This window comes from Neovison vison, chromosome 4 (assembly GCF_020171115.1).
Source record: "Neovison vison isolate M4711 chromosome 4, ASM_NN_V1, whole genome shotgun sequence".
Classification (NCBI taxonomy): Eukaryota; Metazoa; Chordata; class Mammalia; order Carnivora; family Mustelidae; genus Neogale; species Neogale vison.
This window is the reverse complement of record NC_058094.1, coordinates 44,204,650-44,227,740: the sequence shown is the minus strand read 5'-3', so window position 1 is coordinate 44,227,740 and position 23,091 is coordinate 44,204,650. Positions and strand designations below refer to the sequence as shown.

Sequence of the window (23,091 nt, the reverse complement as noted above, 5' to 3'; positions counted from 1 at the left end):
GTGGGCATATGGTTAAACTACAATGCATCTTCACATTTGTCCAACACATTTACAAGAAAAACACCATTGGGAAACCTCACAGGACAGAAGTGTTTTAACACCAAGAGAACTACTAGTTTTTAATTAAAAATCCAAACAGGGTGGGGTTGAAAAAATTTGGAAAGGGGCTGGAGCTGGAGCCACCATTTTTTTTTAATTATTTTTCAATATAAAAATGAATGAGCTGGAATAGACCCAATGTCTTACTCTGTGGAACCTTGCAAAAGTGAAGAAACGTTGAAGGGTTATTTAGGGCAGCTGGCTGATGTCAAAGCTGCCAGAATGCTAATTAACTGCAGGCTGAGTCTCTTACTTTGTGTGTGTGTGTGTGTGTGTGTGTGTGTGTGGTGTGTGCGTGTGTGCTTGTGTATATATATATATATATATATATGTATGTATATATATATAAAAGGAGCCTTTTGTACTATGGCATTTTTTTTTCTTGCTGCTGTATTCATACATCCCACTGCAAATCATCTTTCATTTTTCATTCTGTTGACCTGGATATTATTATTTCTTTTCAGAAACAGGAAAAAAAAAAAAAAACGAACATCTGTGTCTCCTTCCAATATGCTACACATCTGCGCGTTTTGTAGCGGGTCTTCAAAGTTCAGTTAGCAACCCACGGACGCCATTCATCTTCTTGTTAAAATGTCTACCGCTGTAGCCAATGCTCATGCCCTTGAGGGTTTTCCTCTTTTTTTTTTTTTTCCATTATTGTATATAAAGAACATTGTGACTTTTAATATTAGCATTTTTGCTTTCAACAGCAATTAGCAATCTCTTGGTTTGCTGTTTGGTAAAGCATCGGTTAATGAGGTCACCTAGTTTAAAATCCCAGCTACTGGAAAATAACAGGGAGGAGGTCAAATCTATCATTTCATGTTATATTCTCTGCTCTCTTTTCAGTTCTCTAAGGAAAAGATATCTTTGTTATCCACAATAAGTCATTACGACCCGTTACTGGCCCTCTGTTTTACTACTACCTCAAGGTACAGTTAGGTCCTCTCTGGCTGAAGTACTGAAATAGGATAGTTCATCTAGAAACAAACAAAAAAACAACTTTGAGCATCTGAGGACGAGGAATTGGTTCCGTGTTGGTTGTGTTGTCTTTCCTCTGACAGTTCTGAGTTCACGTCTAGCGAGGGGTTGTCTCTATGGTAGAAGGGGTCCCCGGGGTGGTCGACCTCGGGGTGGCTGCTGGTGGTGTGTCCATGGGGCTCCCGGCCCCGCTGTTGGGCGTGACGGAGGAGCTGACCGCGGGCGTGTCCCCCTGCTGCTGGGCCTGCAGGGTCTGTCCGCAGATGTGGTGGTGCTTCTCCCAGTCTTTGTGCTGGCAAAATGAGCCACAGTACCGGGCTGTGTTACAGCCGCTGCAGGTTTCGCTTGCTTTGCGGCCGCAGTTCCAGCAACTCTACAGGAGAAGGCAGAAGAAAGTGAAACCCTCGGTTAACAAACACTTCGTCTGGGTCACGGTCTGACACAAGACACGGGGCAGCACTGTCAGCTTCCTCTCAAGGACTTTATGGTAAGAACGAAGCCTCCGGGGCCATGTGTTTGTGTGCACATCAAACAGAAGATGGAGGTTTCGGGGTGATCACCCCAACTTTTCTACCGACGACTATTCCAGCTAACAAACTGGTTGAAGCTCGTTTCTGGGTTTGCTACAAAATCCCCCTTCCCCTCCCATTTGGCTCTCTTCATAGTGACATTCTCAGTTCACCCGCACCAACAATCACTAGATCTACATTTTGTCCCCTTCCAGTACGAAAATCACCATGGTGAGACACAAATATACCGCTCCGGCAGGATCTAGAGGGAAGGAGCTTCTAACGGGAATCATGAAGGAACTATGAGAACCGTGTATTAGATTCAAAGAAGCACCAGCAGCAGATAGGGGACTGCTCCATCCAGCAGACAGAGGTGCGCTCCATCACAGACCAAGGAGAGTTCTTCCCACTGCATCCATCACTCAGTGTACCTGACACGCACACAAGAGGACAAGCTGAAAACAAGCCCCTCCCTTCAGCAACGTGGAGAACAGGATCCTTGGATTTTCTCTGATTGACTCAAAGCATCTAGAAGAGTGCCTGCTCTGTAGTAGGGCTCAATTAATATATGTGAAATGACTCAAATCAGACCTTACAATAAAATTGTAATCTGACTTAGAAACATGCAAATACTAAAACCAAGTGAGCAATGGTTCTCTTTGCATACAATGCATCACAGCGGCTGGGGGTGTGCTGCAGCAGCTTTTGTTAGAAAAGTAGAGGAGGGGCGCCTGGCTGGCTCAATGGGTTAAAGCCTCTGCCTTCGGCTCAGGTCATGATCTCAAGGTCCTGAAATCGAGTCCCACATCGGGCTCTCTGCTCGGCAGGAAGCCTGCTTCTCCCTCTGACTGCTGCTCTACTTGTGATCTCCGTCAAATAAAAAAAATAAAATCTTAAAAAAAAAAAACAAAAAAAAAAAGAAAAGAAAAGTAGAAGAAACTATCAACTGGTGAGACCACAGCCAATCCCTGGAGCTGCTTTACCAGAGCTGAGTGAGAAAAGCAGAAATGCGGTTGCCTCTAAGATTTAAACTTTGAGATAAACACATCACAAATCAGAGCACAGACACACCAGAGATAGAAAAGCACATGGATGGGAGGGATCGTCCGGGACAAAGGAAGGACAGAGCGGGCAGGGGCCCTTGCAGGAAATGGCGAGACCTCTGGGAGCCAACTTTAAATGTCCGTGGTTCCTTTGACAAAACCATTCCCAGTGTGAAACGCTCTGCCGAGGGAGCTTAGCATTGTGCCATTCATCTTTTTTATTCTTTATCTTCTTTGGTTTTGATGCTTTTCTTGCAAAACAAACTTCTGACTATACTATGGTAACCCCACTGCTGGCTGGTATGTGGTTGGGTCACGATTAAATTACCTTTTTAAAGGCCCTGATATATGTGGATATTCTCCCTCTCCCCACTGTGTCGCCTGCGTTGATTTTGCTTCCAGCATGCTGGTTGTATGGCCTAAATCTACTAAAAACACCCCAGCAAAATGGCAGTCCGTCAGCCTGGTGCATATGGTTTTACCAATGTCCAAAATACACAAAGGGATTTTTAACAATCTAATCCTGCTAACACACAAAGGGGCTCCTACAGACTTTTAAAATGCTGGGAGCCTCTAGACTCCGGAACTCTGGTTTAAAATGTAGAACTCAGCTCGACATTCTTATTTTTTTTACCATTCAGAAATTATGGCCCAGTGAAGGGGGGCAGGGGCGGGAATTTAAGATCTCAAACTATGGTCAGTGGGAGGTGTTTCAAGTGAACATAGCTGAGGAGATTTAGAAACTTGGTTTGTAGGGCGCCTGGGTGGCTCAGTGGTTAGGCTGCTGCCTTCGGCTCAGGTCATGATCTCGGGGTCCTGGGATCGAGTCCCGCATCGGGCTCTCTGCTCGGCGGGGAGCCTGCTTCCCTCTCTCTCTCTGCCTGCCTCTCCATCTACTTGTGATTTCTCTCTGTCAAATAAATAAATAAAATCTTTAAAAAAAAAAAAAGAAACTTGGTTTGTAGGTGAATGTCATATATACAAATGGAATTAAAGCAAAGTAATTTTTTTTCTACTTCGATTTAATTTATCCAGGAAAATATTTCAAGAGATGTATACCTCAGGATCAGAGGCTTCTGCCATAAGTTAGAAGCCCTTCTCCGTCAAAATTAATTCAATCACATTGTGTTTATAATGGTCCTAAAAAAAGCCATGAACGACGTGAGCCTGGCCCAGCCTTCAGAGTAGTGAGGTATGATGCTCAGTGCCCACAGTGAAGTTTACTTCCTTGAGGTTTAGGCATTTAGAATAATGCCAGCTGGATCCTGGAACAAACTCAGCAAATAAGCAAAATTCCTCAATTATATCAGAAAATCCCAATTAGGGAACAGAGACCTGGATCCAGAACAATATTTTAAGGAAATTAAACATCTAATCTGAGTCAAGTGGCTTCTTTAGGAAATAGCCTGGTGTGAGTCTTATCCTTTTTCTGGCAGAGGCACAGTTTGGCAGACACAAGGGTGGTAACTGCCCAGCACTGCAGATTGAAATCAGATGTAGGCAACCTTCTCAATTTAAGCTGATTCAACACACAGACTAAACCAGGTAATTACAAATGCATGTGCCGGGGAGTGGAAAGAAGGGACGGAATGGGACCTTCTCTATTTTTTAAAGTGTTTTCAAAGATGGGAACAATTTTATAAATAAAAAAGTGGAATGATGCCAAATATAGAAACAGATGTTTTGGATCATGAAGCTGCTGGGAATTGAGCTTTCTTGCCTAGCGTCACTGGGTTCTGACCCAGGATTCAAGAGCTCTGGCTAGTTTCACCTCTATTCCCATTCCCCAAAGTTGTTCGATTCCATTCACTGACCACCCACTCCCGGGACAAAAACAACCTTGGGCTGTAGGAAAGTACAACAAAGAGCAATTCAAATGAGCGAGTGCGGGCAGGGGAGGAAGCTACATATCTTTATTGCTCTTAACATGGCATCGCAATGAATGTGCAGGGGAATTTGGCACAAGTATCCCATTTACAAAAAAACTCCAAAGTGCCTATTCCTTTTTAAAAAGCTCATTAGAAATCAGACAAAGCAATTTCTATTAATACATTTCTCCAGTGTGGCTCTCCTGAATTTCCTGTTGGCTCATCCTTACTTGCAAAACTGATGCCTGACCAGGGGCACTGGGCCACTCAACTGTCACACTTCCGGGGACAGAGGAATGTGGAGAATCTTGTGAGTAACCTAATTTGGATCATTTGAAATTTCTAAGGTTTCTGCTGTGCACAAAGGTGGAAAGTGCAGATTGTGTATAATACCCAGGGGTACGTCAATGGTTTAATCTAGTTTTACATTTTTCAATTTATGCTTTTTTATAGTCAGGCTATTATTTCCTCATAGTTGTTTCTTTCTTCTTTCTTTTCTTTTTGTTTTTCTTTCCTTTCCCTCCCTCCCTCTTTCTTTCTTTCCTTCCTTCCTTCCCACTCTCGATTCCTTCCTTTTCCTTTCTCCCATCCATCATATAACTGAATTTCCCTCTCAGACCTGTAAAGAACGATGCCGGCAACTGAATTGCTGTGACATGTAGAAGGCTCAAGAACACTATTTCAGGGGCGCCTGGGAGGCTCAGTGGGTTAAAGTCTCTGCCTTTGGCTCGGGTCGTGGTCCCAGGGTCCTGGGATCGAGCCCCGCATCAGGCTCTCCGCTCAGCAGGGAGCCTGCTTCCTCCTCTCTCTCTGCCGGCCTCTCTCTCTGCCTACTTGTGATCTCTCTCTCTGTCAAATAAAGAAATAAGAATCTTAAAAAAAAAAAAAAAAAAAAACTATTTCATAACAAATTTCATTCCCCAAATCCATGGCACTTTATAGTTTTCCCTTATTTGTGATATTATTATTCCTTTTCTGGCATAAAGAATATTTTTCCCCTGATCTGAAAAATGGGAGTCAGCCATTGACCAAAGTTAAGGCTGTGACTCAGATGAAGAGTATGAGGCTGAATGAATCCCTCCCTTTCGCTAAATGTGCTAATACTACGGACAGAAGGGGAAACAAGGAACTGAAGCTCTGAAATGCCAAAGCTGTGTGTCAAAGATGATTGCTACTTTGTTTCATCCCAGTGATTCTCTTCATCCCTGAGAACAAAATTATCTCCTTCTTCCTAGTTTAGATGGCGCTGAGAATGGTCTTTCCTAGCCCTACCTGGAAAAAAATATATCCTTTCTGGTTCTCACAGTTGGAAAGTCTTTTTCCAGAAACAAAACACTTTCTCCCGATTACCTTAAGTTTCTCCAGGTCTGTACTCACCTACAATTCTCCAGAAAAACTCTTGCATACAAATGAGGCTCAAAGAAGAAAGTCGAATGACTACAATTAAAATTCCCCAAATGTAAAGAACTCTACGACACATGGACTTAAATCCACAGGAAGATCCACCTTGTACATTGGCACTGCACCGTACAGTTGAAAACCACTTTTGAATACATTCTGCGGCCTGGGAACCTGAGGCCCAAAAATAAATTAAATAAATAAATAAATAAATAAATAAAATAACTCTTACAGGAAATGACCTGCCAAAAGTTTGCAGATACACAGCTGAGGTTTGATTCACCCAGGCCTTTGGAATGCAAATCAAACACATTCCCCAAAGTGCCACACTCTGGCCATTTCGGATTACTTCTTAGAGCCTGTTTCAGCAGGAATAATGTTAGCAGGGTACTCCACTCCTGAAAGTGGACAGAAGTTGGTGCAAGAAGCTGGAGCACTGAAGACAAGGTATCATGGTGTGCCATGTAAATGTCTATATCGCTTAGTGGTCTCAGAACTGGGGACGAGGTACTTAACCCCTTAAGCGACAGTATCTACAACCAGGATGAGGTAATTGCACAGTTGTTTAGGATAACGTCAGTGCCTAGCACAGGGCCTGATGTTCAGGAGGTCCTGATGTTCAGGAGGTCCTGAATCAAATGGCAGAATGTAATGACCCTTGGCACTGGCTGGAAGAAAACAATCTCAATCCTTGCGGGTGCGATCTTTAGAATTAGAAAGCCCTTGGCCCCCTGCCTCTCCCCACAGGCACTGACAGCTGCATAGCAAAAAACATCAGGGGGCGCCTGGGTGGCTCAGAGGGTTAAGCCTCTGCCTTCAGCCCAGGTCATGATCTCAGGGTCCTTGGATTGAGCCCCACGCATCAAGCTCTCTGCTCAGCAGGGAGCCTGCTTCCTCCTCTCTCTGCCTGCCTCTCTGCCTACTAGTGATCTCTCTCTCTGTCAAATGAATAAATAAAATCTTAAAAAAAAAAAAATCAACTTACTTCCCCTTCCACTTCATCAGTGACTACTTTTTCTGTACCTTCTCTGTTCTCAGACCTTTGAAAGACTTGCCAGTATTGACCATTTCCCCATTCCTCCTTTCTGAGTTCCCCCTGTTCAAATTCCCTCTTAACTTTTGTGTTGAGATACTCAAATTCTGTTGTTACACTGTAACCTCTTTTTTCTGTTTATTCATTTCCCGCTAAATATTTGGCAGGAGCGGGGTGCCTGGGTGGCTCAGTCAGTTAAGCGGCTGCCTTTGGCTTGGGTCACGATCCCAGGGTCCTGGGATGGGGTTCCACATCCAGCTCCCTACCCAGCGGGGAGCCTGCTTCTCCCTCTTGTCTGCCGCTCCCCTGCTTGTGCTCTGACAAATAAAATCTTTAAAACAACAACAACAACGAGTCTTTGAAAATAATAAACAAACAAACAAACAAATAAATGTGGCAGGAGGGGGAAGTTGGCATAAAGAAAAGAAAATCTTTTCCTTCCTCCCACTCTCCCTTGTCAGCCCTCCTCATGGTTTCAAGTACCAGCTGCAACAAAAGGACACGCCAACCTGTTTCTCCAGCCTTTATTTCCTTCCTGAGCTACATTGTGGAACTCCATCCATCATGATGCTCCTGTCACCCAAGTCAGTATTCCCTAAACCTGCCTCTGTGGTGTCGTCTGCTTCAGTCACTGGCAACAGTCAAGTTCAAGACTTTTGTCATCTTATTAGAAGCTCCTCTTTCTTTGGCCCCTGCAATGACTCAGGGCCAATCACCACAGATCTTGGCTGCATGGTCTCTCTTCCCAGCTTTCCAAGCTCATAGTTACTATGCAAGTTCCTTCCCTGCCCTTCCTGGTAGAATAGCTTCTTAACTGGTTTTCTATTTCTCTCTCTTATACACCCTGCTCACTTGGAAGGTTATAAAATACTTCTACTCATCTGCATGTCTCAACAACCTTACAGACTGAGACACAGAAACATTACCCTGGTTTTATAGATATGAAACCCAAAGCTCCAAGAGGTGAGCCTTTCTAGACCATTCCAGGTCCAGTGCTCCATCGACTATACCGTGAACATCTATGGATGCAGACAGCTGGCCGTTTAATATGAAAACAACAAAAAATCTTATTTTAACACAGAATCACAACAGCTTATGCTCTGAGAGCTACAAATTGTTCTGGGGATCAGGGGGTCTGACAGGATCATGGGGGCGTTATAGGAACCATGATGCGAGGTTCCTGGGCTATAACTGTGTGGTAACTGATTCTAAAGTCTCCACTGAGGTCAGGTTTCTGTGGTTTGGGACATATGGCACAGAGTCCACTGGGAGTGGTTCCATTAATTAAAGAAGGAGTAAAAAAGATGAACCCCTCCCAGAATGACGTGCTCACACTGTCAGGGCTTAGCAGGTTCTGGAAATATAAAGTTTAAAGATTTGATCAGTGTTTCTCTTTAAATGCAACAAAATTGTCCAACTTCAATGGAAACTGTGCAGTTCTGCACCTCTACAGGAATAACAAATAAAGGCCATTTTAATCTGGGCGGCGGGGGGTGGGGGGAGACTGATACCAATTTGGTGGCTTAAACCTCAGAACTATTAATACTACAATTATTTACTCTTTGTTTTCTGCCCATTTGCAGTCATTCACTTTGATCCCCTAAGCTAGTACTAGTTATGGATCTCAAAGAAGAGTTACAGCAGGTTCTTTGGAAACAGGCCCAATCTGACAATGTTCATTGGGAAAAAACTATACAAGGATGAGAACCAAATATGAACATGAAAAAATAAAAAAAACTAAGATGACCAGATTTGGCAAATTCCTTTTTTTTCTTTTTTTAAATTTACGCTAATGCTGGCAGTATATTCTAGGTTTATACGTTAATACACTATAAGAGAGAGAAGGAGAGAAAGCACAGAAAATACCATACATTTTTTAAAGGTTTTATTTGAGAGAAGAGAGCATGAGCAGGGGGAGGGAGCAGCAGACTTCCTGCTGAGCAGGGAGCACGATGATGTAGGGGTCCCAATCGATCCCAGGGCCTTGGGACCATGCCCTGAGCCTAAGGCAGACACTTAACTGACTGAGCCACCCAGGAGCCCCCAGAAAGTATCATATTGCTTAGATGTCTGTCCCAAGTCCAGCATCATTCTACCAGAATAACAATGACTAGTCTATGAACCCAAGTTAGAGAACTAGTTAGGAATAATCTGAAGGAAGTCCAATGAGGAAGTAGATACACTGATATACAATCAGGGAAAAAAAAAAAAAAAAAAGAAAATTCCCCTACTGCCATGTGGCTATTAAGAAGGTGGCCTCAGAGGCAGACAGCCTGGGCTGAGGGCCAGCTCACACTTACTGCTGACACCCTGAGCAGAGAGGCCTAACCGCCCGAGACTCAGCTTTCCTCGGCTGCATAACGAGGACAAGAGCACCGTCTACACTACCTGGGCTCCCAGGAAGAGTCTACCATGCCTGGCAGAGTTAAACATTCACCGCAGGTCTCTTGGTCTCGCCTCAGGCCAAACAAACATCCTGCCACCCCCACCAACCATGCTGGGCATGCATTTCTGTGTGCCGGGGGCAGCCTGCTGTATGGGACTGACCGGTCCTGGCGAGAGCACCCCCTTTTCCTCTGCGACAAGTCCCTGTCTAGATGATAAACCACATGGTCCCCCTAACAGATGATACTTGTGTCTATTCGTTCTGGACTCTACACATTCCTCCTGCTCTTCTCCGCAGTTCAAGGTTTTCACCTCCGGTCTACTCCTCCTGGAATTTTTCTACTGCCTACTTTTCAGAACCACTGGTTTTCCTAAGCGGAATGGGCATTAGTAGGTCCATTTTCCATGTGTTAAAAACAGGTAGAAAGAGGAAGGTTAAATTCAGAAATCCCAGAAATAATCCTGGGTGCCGGCCTCTAACACAAACTGCTCAGAAGAAACTACCAGATCTAAAGATCCGGTCTTCAGATGCAGAAATTCAGACTCTGTCCTGAAGTCCCTAACGGAGGGAAACATAGTATTTTGTACATTTATATTCCCTACATATGCCTTTTTGAAGATTCAGATGAGATCAGGTATGATCTAAGTGAGAGATGGGTACATGTCTAGAATGGGAGGGGGCTTCAAACTAAGGGAGAGAAAGACCAGGTTCAGTCAGAAATACAGTGTATCTGGAGATGCAGGACTGTGGGAAACAGGAGCAGATAATGAAGTCTTGCATTGCAGCCCTCAAAACACTCTGAATTAAAATGCGGTGTCAAAAAAAAATCCTCAGAACACTGTGTGTCAGCTCACCTTCAACAAAAAACGAACAGACAAAAAAACTTTGAAACACCCCTGTGAGGTAAGCAAATAACATCTCATTCCTTCAGAAGAAATAAAGGCTCACAGAAGGGAAAGGATTCACCCCAGGACACCGGACAGGGTAACTGAGAGGGAACCAGGATTCAGGTCCTCCTCTTGGATTCTTTCTACCCCATGCAACTGCCTGGGAGCTTTGCTAGCAAATGATGGCCATCGAATCTCCTGAGTGCGGCCCTGTAAGTGGTGTGACTTTATAACTCATCGTACAAACCAGAACTCTCCAGAATAAAGGGGACCACTCTGTAATTACAAGGGACAACAGGAGTAAGCCAGGACTGCGTCACTCAAACTGGGAGGTATGGTCACCCTGTACCCTGCCTTTGTATTCTACTATCCTGATTTTCACACTGAACAGCACAAACTATTTAAGACTTTGTGCAATTAACCCTTTAGGTTCACAGAGGGGAACTGTCTAGTTGGATTCAGTCACTGACTAAGCTTCTTAAAGTGTTTTAACCTGTGTTGTTTATGCACTCAAAAAATGAAGGTTACCTGTTCTACCAACTTTCTCCCCCAGAGGAAGAACACAGGGTGACCTGGGCAGATCAAAGCCAGTGAGTTTCTGAAGACTGTTCAAATAGGATCACCTGACATGTGTATCTCCAACCCCTCTGACTGGACACCCTTCTCTTCCTTGATAGCCCCCGTGTTATAAAATCCTGTCCATTTTATCTCATGGGTTCCCAGCCAACGGATACAATGGATACAATTTCCTCCAACCCCAGTGCCGCTGTCAACCATCTTCATCCCCATCTGTCTCCTGAAACAGATTGGTCCCTCCTTTTCGTTTCCTCTAATCTCTCTCCACTCTGCAGCCTGAATGAGCCGTCCCAAACCCTCATGAGCCACATAGCCCTCCTGTTCTCAAAGCCTGACACGGCTTCTTTCTCCATCTTTTCTCTTCCTCCTGCACGGAGGTGCTGATCTACCCTACATAAAAGCACAGGTACCCTCAGTGTCTAGCAACCTCCCTGACACAGAATAAAGCTCAAAACTTTGCTGTTGAAAGAATAAATGAATATGTGGGTATGAGTAATGTAGAGTTGTATGTATTGAATCACAAACTGCCCTGGGCAGGTCACAAACATGACTTTTTTTTTTTTTTGAGGAATGTCCATTAATTTCTTAGTACAGTTTTTAAATCAATGGTTCCTACATTTAATGGGAATTTTTTTTCAACCAATTACTCTGGCAGTGAGACTGCCTATGTATTTTTTCTAAAGAACAAAGAACAATTTGTCAAATTGTGGGTCTTATCTGGGGGTTGAGCAGCTAAAATTCAAGAAAACCCTGGAACAGAAGAGAGTCCTGAGAAGTTCCTGGGCTCTCTTCTCTGCTGGGCCAAGCAGTCCTGGCCTAAGAGATGCCCACCCTGGGGCCAACCATGGGGAAGGCTGGAATAAGGAGTGAGACCCTAGCTCAAGGAAATCAAAGTTGTTCTGCTTCTGTCCCAGAGGGGCCTATGGAGCTTTCTGGACCTGAGGTGACTTACAAGCATCACTGCTGGGGTGACTTTTATCAGGTCATTTCTATGAAAAGGCATATATTCCACAATGTGAGGAAAAAATAGACTAAAGAAAAATAATATGTTGGATTCAAAGTTTTGCCCTCACTTCTAAGTTAAAAGTAAAGAATCCCTGTAGGGGAAAATAAAAAAGCATTTACCTATAAATTTGGGCATAAGATAGAGCTGACTAAACTTACTACCACCAGGCACTCTGACTATTCCCAGACCCTGTCATTCCTCAGAAGTTCAACATTAATTTAGGGCTAGTGGATTAACTTCTCTGTCAAGTCCTTGGTCAAACCACTTTTATAGTATATTTGTGTGTGGACTTATGTCCAAGTCTGGAGAAGTCTCAGCTTCATTCCAATGAAATCTCTTCTACCTTTTGCTCTCCTAGCCTCAGGAAAATGTTTACATGGCTTTTGAAGAAAAGGAACTCAATTATTGGCAGGATCAAGTCCCCCACACTGACTCTATGTCTTACAAGAGGTAATGCAGTTTAAAGAAATAAGACTTAAGTTGCCTCTCAGATAATCTGCATCCAAAAATGACTGTAATGATCCTCACTTCAATAGCGCTAAGTCCTAGTGTCAAGATCATGGATTTTTCTGGATGGATGTCAGGAATAAAGATACAAAGCATTTAGCTCCTGAAGGAATGCAGCATGCTATTTCCCAGATACAAAGACTTAGTTTTTCAATCTCTTCCTAAACATTCACCTGTAGAATTTAGTGGCCTACAAAATATTCCTACCATACAGAACAGCCCCAAAGTGTTCTTGTGTAAGTGATGTTTTAGTGAAGGCAACTACTGTGTTTCATGGTATTACTAACTTAAATGGAGTAGGACAAATTCTCTCCAAAGGATGTTAATAGAAATTAAAACAACAACAACAACAGCAACAACAACAAAACACAAAACAAGGTCCTTAAATATTTTAGCCACAAGATGTCAATAAAATCGAATTTATGTCTAGCTTAATTCAACAATGGAAGAGTCAGCAGTTAAAGAGTAGATAAACTTCCCTTTGTCCCTCTTTTCCTGAGAAACTTTCAAATGTTGAAAATCAATTCCTTTTGTCCCCTTGTTATTCATCTGCTACACATTAAATAGAAACTCTGGGCATTGAGTGATTCCCGCAGGGTCTTTCATCTACGGAGAAGCCTGGTACAAATTAAATTCTTACTCTCCCTCACAAATTATAGATATGTATTGTAGTAGGCCATTGATTTATCAGTGGACGCTTTTGCTAGTTCAGCTCAGTGAGACTAGCTAACTATAGTCCTTTATCTGAAGTTACCCTGGGGTGGGGGGTGATTGTGGGGCTGCATTAATTAATTCATGCAAAGTATTACCACGTTGTTCCGACTTTCCAGGCTCTATTTTAAAAAGCATTCTGTTAAGTGCCGTGTTTTAGTTACTTCCTAGATCCTTGAGCCATTTGGGTTATGGGTGTATATTTTAATATACTCAGGTAATACCAAATAATATTACCTCCAGTGGCGATGTGATCTATGAAATGACCAGCATAATGGTTATTATAAATAACATGGAAAAACAGATTGTATGGTGGATCTCTTAGAAAGGTTGAACTGATGCAGCCGCCGTTTTCCTACTGGAATTAAGGCCCCATAATGAAGGGAGTGGCTGCGATGCCAGGCCCACAGTAGGACTTTGGAGAGCATGTCTGCACAGGGCGTCCCTATGGAACCCCTTCTACTAGAAGAAAACCACACACAGAGGCTGACAGAGGCACGCACACACAGCCGAGTCCGGAGCCCTAAACAGTGAGAGGAAGTTGTGAGCATTTCCCTTTCATCTGTTATCCACCAAAGACGTTAAAAACGCTTCTTGGCCGAGTTGCCCTTTTGGGTCATTAATAAAGACATCTGCTCAAGTTCTTCATGGATTCCACAAGTGCCAGGACTCCTCCCAAATTATTCTAATTTCCACCCCCACCCCAGAGATGGGTTCGTCTACAATCCAATACCCACTTTTATTGGGGACCTCCTGGACTCCAAACCGAGAACCCGCGTTATGGAAACGATGTGCTTGCTACGCAAGCTCCCACCAGCACCTCACCTCGCTCGAATCCTCCTGCTGATTGATGACGGCCAGCGCGTCCTCCGCCGCCTGCCGCTTGGCCTCGGCCACCGTGCGCTCCATCTTGGCGCGCTCGGTCGTGATCATGTCATGGGCTTTCCGCTCGGCCTCCGACACCGCCTTCTGCAGCTCGGTCATCGCCTGGCGCTTCACCTCGTTGACCGCCTCCTCTGTGTGCCAGGAAGGCCGCACCGGACAAGAGAACATTTCCCTGTTAGCGCAGGACCTTGGCCACTGACCGCCGTTACACACAATTCTAGAGAAGGGGCGTGACTCTCATCGCAATTATTGGGCAGTTCTCCTGGCTGCCTAAAAACCAGCAGCTTTCTGAAATTCATTTAGGAAAACAAAGGGTGAGGTGTTTTTTTTTTTTTCTTTAACTTGCGTTGTCTGGGAATATTTTTTAAACTACTACTGCATCACTACAACTTTTCTACCAAACTAGTACCTCCAGAAATGATTAGGAAACCAGACTTCAGTAGCTAAAGGACGAATACCACTACCAGAAATCTGCCTGGAATAATTCAGACACGTTGAGGCGGTTTGCTACAAGGCTATAGGTTAATATGCACAAAGGGAGTCCATGTTCAAAAGCTTTCAGAAGAAAAGAGGAAGGGGATGGATTTTACACATATACACATCTAAGTGCTAACAATTGTTTTGCTGGTGAAACACAGCACAATAGTGAAACACACAGCAGTATAGTGAAGGTAATTCACACGGCAATTATGTCAATGTAGACCTTGCAAAGAAAATCCAGGATGAATCAGATGATCTGGCTTTTCTTTTTCCTAAGTCATTTCCCAAGTCATGTGGATTTATGCCCTTAACGGGCTATCTAGATGGTAGGGTTCTGTAAAAATCATTTTCTCATTTCCCAGTTTTAAGCCGTTGCCCATCGACTCCATCAAATATATCCACAGCTTTGCATAACCAACTGTTGCACTAGACAAATGTAATTGAATCATACCAGAGGCCAAAACAATCAGGCCTGCCTACAGACCTGCAAGGTGTCAAATCAGCTCTTTATTTTTGGCTGTGGAAAGGGTGCAAAGATTTGACTAATGTACAATATGAGATTGACAACTAAAACAAGTAATTTCCATTTAAAAAAATTAACTGTTCTAATTAACAAGGGAAAATATCCTCCCCCTAAATTAGTTTATCTAATTTTCATCTTTATTCAAAGCAAAATGACAATGATTAATTGAAAATTTAATAAGCAGTAATTATTAACTTGGCAAACCTAGTACCAATTAACACTCTATTAAAACTAATTATGACATGTTTCATTCAAGTGTTTGCACTTAATTGTTTCACCCACTTAAAAAGCACCTTAATTAAATGTTCTGTTTAATTAAAAACATAGATTCCTAATAAAAAAATGTTTTACTGTAGATTAAAAATGTAAGAGATGCAAATACTCCTAAGGTTTCTTAAACGTCAGTGGTTTGTTTCACAGATCTGGAGCCCTGGTCTGGAGGACCATCCAAAGCTCTCCAATTGTAATTAGCTGGCATGACTTCTGTAGCCCAGGTCACTTCAGTCACAGTATTTCTGAACTTCTTTCTTTTGTAATGACTGCCTGCTCGGTTTTACACACTAAACTATAAGGGAAAGATCCAGACCGGAAATATTAACCAAAATATGTTAAGCCTTTGTTGGTTGCTCTAAGATATGCCTTTTAAAACCTGGATAGAAAGAGCACTACACAGAGCTTGTAGATCTTCACCAGGAGGCAAAAGGATGCCTTTATTACCCTATCATAAACGACCAGGGGCACCAGGGAAGTACTGCCCTTCTAACTAGACAGCCAGGGTCTAATTTAGTTTGAATATTCAAGGTGAATTAAAATTCTATCTAAGTGGTAATACAGGACAATAATTTTTGCTTACGATCAAAGCTGTAGCTTGACTAATTGTGTATGCAAATCAGGCAATTTATATTTAAATTATGCATTCCTATTCTAATCCCACAGGCATATACAGATCAGCAAAGAGAGTTGGTAGGACATTTGCAAGGTGCTTGAATATTTATTACCAACTGCAAACATTCACTGATCCTTTGAAAAAGAAATACACTGAAGAAAACATTCGGTTGTGATTTGAAAACCATCTTTACGTTAGATTTTTTCCCTCAGTTTTATGAAGACTTTTCATACCTTTATGGTGTGTTCTTTTACTTTTGCTGTTGCTTTTAAAAATACTAATTTTAAGGGGAAACTGATGAGGCCTTCAACATTGGTTAGGACCCAAAATATTTTAAAATGTGTATTGTTACACTGTTATACTCTTAATGGGGTAACATGCAGAATTTGAATGGGGTCTGTGAATTACATACTATTAATGTCCTGATTTTGGTGACTGTACTATAGTTATTTAAGTAAGAGGATGTCCTTGTTCCTAGGAAATACACACTAAAATGTTTAGGGTAAAAGGGCATTACATCTGCACCTTATTCTCAAGTGGTTGGGGGAAAATATGTGTAACAGAGAAAGAAAGGGAGGGAAGGAAAGAGGAATAGAAAGATATTAAAGTAAATACAGTAAAATAGGGAAACCTGAATAAAAAGAATACAGCAATTTTTATACCATTTTTTGCAACTTTTCTGCAGGTTTGAAATCATTTCAAAATAAAATGGTGCTAACGGTTGTATGACATACATTCATGCACAGGACATACTTTTTGCAATTATAATTTCCTATGAAAAAGGATGCACTGGTTATACTACATTGAATTTTGAGAGCTCTACTCCTTTGATATTTTTCAAATGCTTTAAACTTTCTTTTATTTACTTATCTTTTACCACAAAGGTAATGTATAATACTTTGATGGCAAAGACACACTTTATAGGTTTTCTTCTAAAAAAAATTTTGCCCACAGCAGATTTTAGAATCTTGGGGGAAAAAGCTTTCCAATTGTAACAAGCCGATGTCACATTCTGCCCTTGGTGTTTTCATCATGCTGGATACCCTGACTCTCAACACTAGAAATGCTTTTTAATAAGCCTATAAAGATAAATATTAAAAGCAGTTATTAAAGATTTCCAGATAAAACTGTCACCTGTACTTAAAGGATTTAATAAACTCCTCAATATGAGCATCTATCCATAGAAAACTGTCCCAAAACTGTTTCTGTGTAGCAGATGAGGGATACTGTTGTGAGAATAACGCAAATACACAAATGTAATTGACTCGGCTTCCAAGTCCTATTTTAGACTGAAGTCCTAAGACAGAACATAGGTGCATCTAAAAAATGTTCTGGGCATCATTTGTTTGCTAAGATTAAATGCTTCTTATAGAGTCCACAGACCCAACAGAAGCAAGCATTGTTCTTTCTCTCCTTGTGTAGCCCTCACGATGTCAAGTATACCCAGAATTAGTTTCAGAAACCCATAAAACAGTGAAGAAAAATAAGAGTGGACTCGATAGATTACAACATGTCAAATTTTTAAAGAACCTGATTAAGTGGCAAATATACAGTGCCGTTTTGAATCTGCTTCCAATTGCTTACCACTTATGGTAGGACTTCCTTTGTGCAGAGCTATTCAAGTTGACTTTCCAACAAAGGTGGTACGTTCAGAAAAATCTGCTCTCGCTTAATAGCAGTCAAACAAAGACTTGAGCAGATAATAGCACAGCAAAAGAATTTGGATTACACAAGGCTTTCCTGTCAATTTTTCTTTATAAACTATCAAGGGTTTAACTTAAATACACATAAATAAGGGAGATGCAGAGAAAGACTCTCTCCCGCAACAGAAAATGTCATCCTTCTGCTGTCCCAAATGACCATTCTTTGTGTCTCCTACTAGAATAAGTTGCACTAACAGCTTAAGAATGGGGAAGAAAAAGTGGTCAGAAAGAAGATGTAGCAATTCTTTTTCCAGATAGGTGACACCTGGCACATTTTAACAGCTGGAGAGTACCCCGTGACCCAGGAAGAAATCTTAGAGGTGATGCTGTGAATCTGGTAAGAGTATGCAGCTGAGCAACAGACATAGCATTTAAGCTGAATATGCTATCTGATGGGCATACTGGACATTCAAGAGAGCCTTCTGGTTCTCAATCGAAACTACCAGGTCTAGCATACTATCAGATTTGAAAACTTCTTGTCACTCTTACAAAATCAGGGTTTTTTTTTTTTTAAATCTATAAAAACACTTGATAAGAGCCAAATGATCAAAGCATCAGCCAAGTTGCAAAGAACTATGGACGTGGCTGGGTCAAATCACAACCTCAAAAGACCCTTTCCCTTCACTATGTCTCCTACACCCATCCAATCCTTTGCAGAAAGCATTTTCCAGTTTTTCCAGTCAAACTATTTTAATAGTTGGAATTTAGAGCAGCTCAAAGCTACAGTATGTGTCTGTCATATCATCTTTAACTCTTGAAACAGGTTATATTTTTTTCTCTCATGAGTCAGTTTTCACAAGGTTTAAAGCTTAACTTTTCTAAGAGTTGGTGCTCCCCCAACATTCTGCCAGATCTGAACCCTCTGAAGCCAGTGTGACACCGGGAACTTTAACCCACTGAGCCACCCAGGCACCCCTTGACACCGGGAACTTTAAATGAACCCCAGAATGGAGACCAGTATCTCTTAAGGAAAATCTGACACTGTACATAGGAGGGAGGAACAGAAGTTTAGCATAACTTGGTCATTTAATTTAGGAAACAATTTAGTTCAGGTCGCTGAGTATTAATTAGCACAGGCGATCAATTTTAAATACTGGTTGTAGTCATAAAATCTGGAAGTTCAGTTCCTCAACAAGTCAACTAGTTTTGTTAGGATTTTTTAAAAAAAATTTCAGAGATGTGCCAATTGAATCTCCATTTTTAAAAATCAGGAGAAAAGACTGACGTGTGCAATTTAATTTCTAAAACATCAGATTTGTTTCTTCATTAAGAGTAAACTGCATGCAAGCTGAGACCTCTTATGCCAGCTTCCATCCCAAAACCATGACAGCACCTGAAAAACAGGGGTTTAAAACAGAAATGTTGCCAGACGGTCAATTACGTGGCACTAGCAGATGCTCCTAAAACGAAAACTATTTCATGTTCTAATCAGGCCTGGTGAAAGAATATTAATTAGGATTTAAAATTTTTGGTTTGGGGGGGAGGACTGTTTTGTTTTTGTTGTTGTTCGCAGGAAAGGCCCTCCTTGTCGCTCCTCACATCACTGCATGAACAACTGTGCACAGCTGCCAGAACACTAGACTCGTGTTTTTCAACAGTTCTTACCAGCTTTCTTCCAGATCTCCTCTGGCACGTATCCAGAAGCAGGCCTGTGAAGGAATTCCCGATGCGCATCTAGGAAAAGGATGCAAAGCGGGTGGGGAAAGGAAGAAAGCACCATAAGCACGTTATGTCACTACACAGAATAGAAGCAAGCAATGCCCGTTCTCTTGGCTGCTCTACAAAAACATAATTTTGAAAGGCTGAGCATTTCACTTCTAGAAAATAAACACAAATAGCAAGGCCAGTCATCAGAGCTCAAGGAAAACAGAAGGTCATTGGTCTAAATGCCTTGTATGCTCAAAATTAAACAACTTCAATGATTACATTATACAATATGATGTCTGGGAGCACTGGTCCCAGAACCCTCTCACTCTGGGAATTTCTATAGGCATGCTTTATTTTGTTAGGGAAAATGAATTATATTTGGTAGTTTTCTTTTCAAGAGTCAGATTGGTAGTTAAAAAATCAAATCTTAGGCTAATATAATTTTCATATAGCTCTGATTCCAGCACCTTTCAAGAAATAGTGAGCCTTACGCCATAGCCAACCAGTTTGCACAATGACCTCTTAAAAACCTCGCCACGCACTAAACATTTTCACACAAATTGGATCATATGGATTTGACATGGGTGGAAGGAAGACAGACTCATTATAATGGATTCAGAGATATTCAGGTAACAAACAGGATTAAAACAAAATGACGTTTCACTTTTTAAATGAAACGCTGGGCTTATTCTTGTCAAATTTTAAAAGTTTGAGAAAACAGATCATAATAAGCTGATGTAGGAATGCTAACCTCCAAAATAACGTGATTGTAGAAATGATAGGATACCTTTTGCATTTTTCTAGGTATCACAGAAAATAAACTGAAAATGTTTTCCACAGTTAAAATATGTACTATGCATCTTCCATATTGAATTTTCAATGAAAGCCTATATATTTAGGGGTTTGGGGGCAAGAAAAAAATTTTTAATTTTTATAAAGACAACAATCATTCAACCTCTGATAAGTTTCAAGTAATTAAAATTTTCCCAACATTTTAAGAAATGTCAAGTACCAGAATACAGAGAATGGAAAACAGAGAAAAGCACACTCAATTTAGCTCAGTAGACATCATTTTACATTTGAATGCCTTAAATAGGTTTCAATGTTTTGATTCCTTGTAGGGTACATTGATTACCAGTGGCTAAAGCTGAAGATTTCCCCAACTATTCTGAATTAGCAAAAGCTTATTATAGCGTAATGAAGGGCATCTGGAAACTCTGTATTATCTTTGCAATGTTTTTTAAATCTGTAATTATTCCAAATATACAAATTCTTAAAACTTGATAATTTCATGATTACGTGATAATCAGATGCACTTGAAATATCCGTTCTCATGGCTATTCTCACACACACATTGAATTCTATAAGGAAAATGATGAAAACCAAAATATTTTTATTTAAGTAATTTTCATTCATAAAACAGCTAGATAAAACTGTTTGGAGCACACACAACTTCAAGAAAATGTGATATGGCTAATTAGATTCATCAGGATTACCTTCCACACCACTATTTCCAGAAGAAATAAAGAAAGTATAATCAAGTTCACATTCCATAAGACACAATGAAACAGAGAGAAACCTATGGCAGCTTTTAAAGACAGTTTTTTATGAACAGATTTTGGCTTAAAGTGTAAGAATTGATATATAACGAAAAATCACATCTTCTCCCAAATAGCAAAAAAAAAAAAAAAGTGTTTTCCATTTATTGGATTAAGAAAAGATCAACAGCTTAGTAAAAATTATTTATAATGGCCAATCATTATTACAGGCAATGGGAAAAGTAATGTTAAGTTATCCAAAGGCCAAGCATGAAAGAAATTAATTACCGCCCCAGGGAGCTTAGGCAGAAGAGATTTCATTCAGCCCAGTGAAGTTGAATCTTAGCTTTGCCACCTACTAGTCAGGTGACATTGCTCAGGTTAGTTTTTCCATGTCTCCGTCACCACATCTGTAAAGTGGGACACCGGTACAACATTCAAGTGCACTGCTGTGGAGACTAAAAGAGGTACTTCCTATTACATGCTCAGCATGGCACACCCCAAACTCTCATTAGACATTAGATGCTATTACCCTCGTTACTGTTAACACCATTATGACTTAGTAGGCTATACAGTAAGAATGGATACTTACTTCCTCATTAATAATTAAGGTGGAAAAAAGCACCTTAAAGTTTCTTCTCCTAGCATTTAAATTCACATAGCACAAAACTTAAAAAGAAATGAAAGGAAAAGAGAAAAACAAACCAAAAAAATCTCTCAAAAGATTTGGATTAAGCAATATTCAACAGTAATTTTTTATTCCCTGAGTATATGTCAATTGGGGATAGAAGTTATTTCCATAGTTAGTAATTCTATCTTAGTCCTTATTGGGAAGTCCTCAAATTTCTTACATGTTACTTGTATAAATTTTATTTAAAACTCATAAATGTTTATAGTCTCCAAAATTAATCAAACATGATGTTTAAGCCTTAATCAGGCACCCACCTTCCCAGGCATTGTACAGTAGAGATTGTGAGGGTCCATATACCACACTGGACAGTTACGCAATATTTCGAGTTGGCTATATATCCCTAAAATTCTCAGTGACATGTAGACTCAAACTGCACCTGACCTTGAAACCAAAAGAAACACCAAAGCCAATAATCCAGTAAAACTTTTCTTAATCCCAGCCTACTTTCTGAAAGAATTTCTTTTTGAAATAAGAGAGGAATCCAAAGGCAAAAAATTTTTATAAAATAAACAGATTCACAAATATATGTAAATGTATAAGAATGGAGAAATCAGATGTACTCCTCAGCATCTACTTTTGATACACTGATGAATAAAATTGCTACAGAAACCAAATGCCTAATAAATATGCTATCTTCTCTTCTGTTGAAGTAGTAGCAATAACAATGTCTTTATAGGCAATGCTGAGTTTAAAAAACAAAAAAATATGTCCTTAAGTTGCTCTATACTAGAAGAGACAACTTCCCTCTTGGGACCTCCTTAATTTAGAATTATTGACTGCTCTAGGGCACCTGGGTGGCTCAGTGGGTTAAGCCTCTGCTTTCAGCTCAGGTCATGATCTCAGGGTCCTGGGATCCAGGGAGGCCCACATCGGGCTTTCTGCGCCATCAGGGAGACTGCTTCTCCCTCTCTCTGCCTGCCTCTCTGCCTACTTGAATTATCTCTCTCTCTCTGTCAAATAAGTAAATAAACTTTTTTTTTTTTTAAAGAGTTTATTTATTTGACAGACAGAGATCACAAGTAGGCAGAGAGGCAGGTGGGGATTGGGGGGAGGGGAAGCAGGCTCCTTGCTGAGCAGAGAGCCTGATGTGGGGATCAATCCCAGGACCCTGGGATCATGACCTGAGCCAAAAGCAGAGGTTTTAACCCACTGAGCAACCAGGCGCCCCTAAACTCTTCTAAAAAATTAAAAAAAAAAAAAATTAAAAAAAAAAAAAAAGAATATTGACTGCTCTAGACAAACCTATGTAAAACACCTTATGTTTGTAAGGCCCAGATTTTAAAGAAGCAATTTTTTATTTACCATTAAATCTTGACCACCTATAAAACATCAGTTGGTATAAAATGGATAGCTGTATTAAAATGCAGTCACAGAAACAAAGACCAAAGAGCCTATAGGAGATGGTTTAAAATGTGAAACATATACATACATAACTACTGAAAGATCGCAAAATTATAGAAAAGTCCTAAATTGAGTTCTGGCTTTCTTTGGGACACAAAGTGTTTGGGGGCAAGAAGAGAAGAGGAGGACCCTCCAGAAGAGAACACATCTATGAAGAGAGGGACTGTGTCAAGGTGTAGGAGTAGTTCTAAGAAATGGAGAACAGAAAAAGCAATCTATGATGGAGGAGCTGGAAGATAACACGACACTTACAACAGAATGGAGACCATTGGCCACTAGAAACAGCAAAGGGCCGCCATCAGTATATATGAAGGGATGAGGCTGATAGCCTGT

At 41.0% G+C, this 23,091-nt stretch overlaps 1 protein-coding gene across 1 annotated transcript in view; it reads right to left on the bottom strand.

Moving 5' to 3' along the window:
- Positions 1-556: 556 nt before the first annotated feature.
- The window catches only part of RUNX1T1 (RUNX1 partner transcriptional co-repressor 1), a 128,288-nt gene continuing 105,753 nt past the window's right edge, over positions 557-23,091 (bottom strand). The window contains 3 exon segments of the mRNA XM_044245332.1: positions 557-1,453; positions 13,830-14,020; positions 19,087-19,155. Of these exon segments, the coding sequence (XP_044101267.1) occupies positions 1,178-1,453; positions 13,830-14,020; positions 19,087-19,155 (536 nt within the window). The 3' untranslated portion in view covers positions 557-1,177.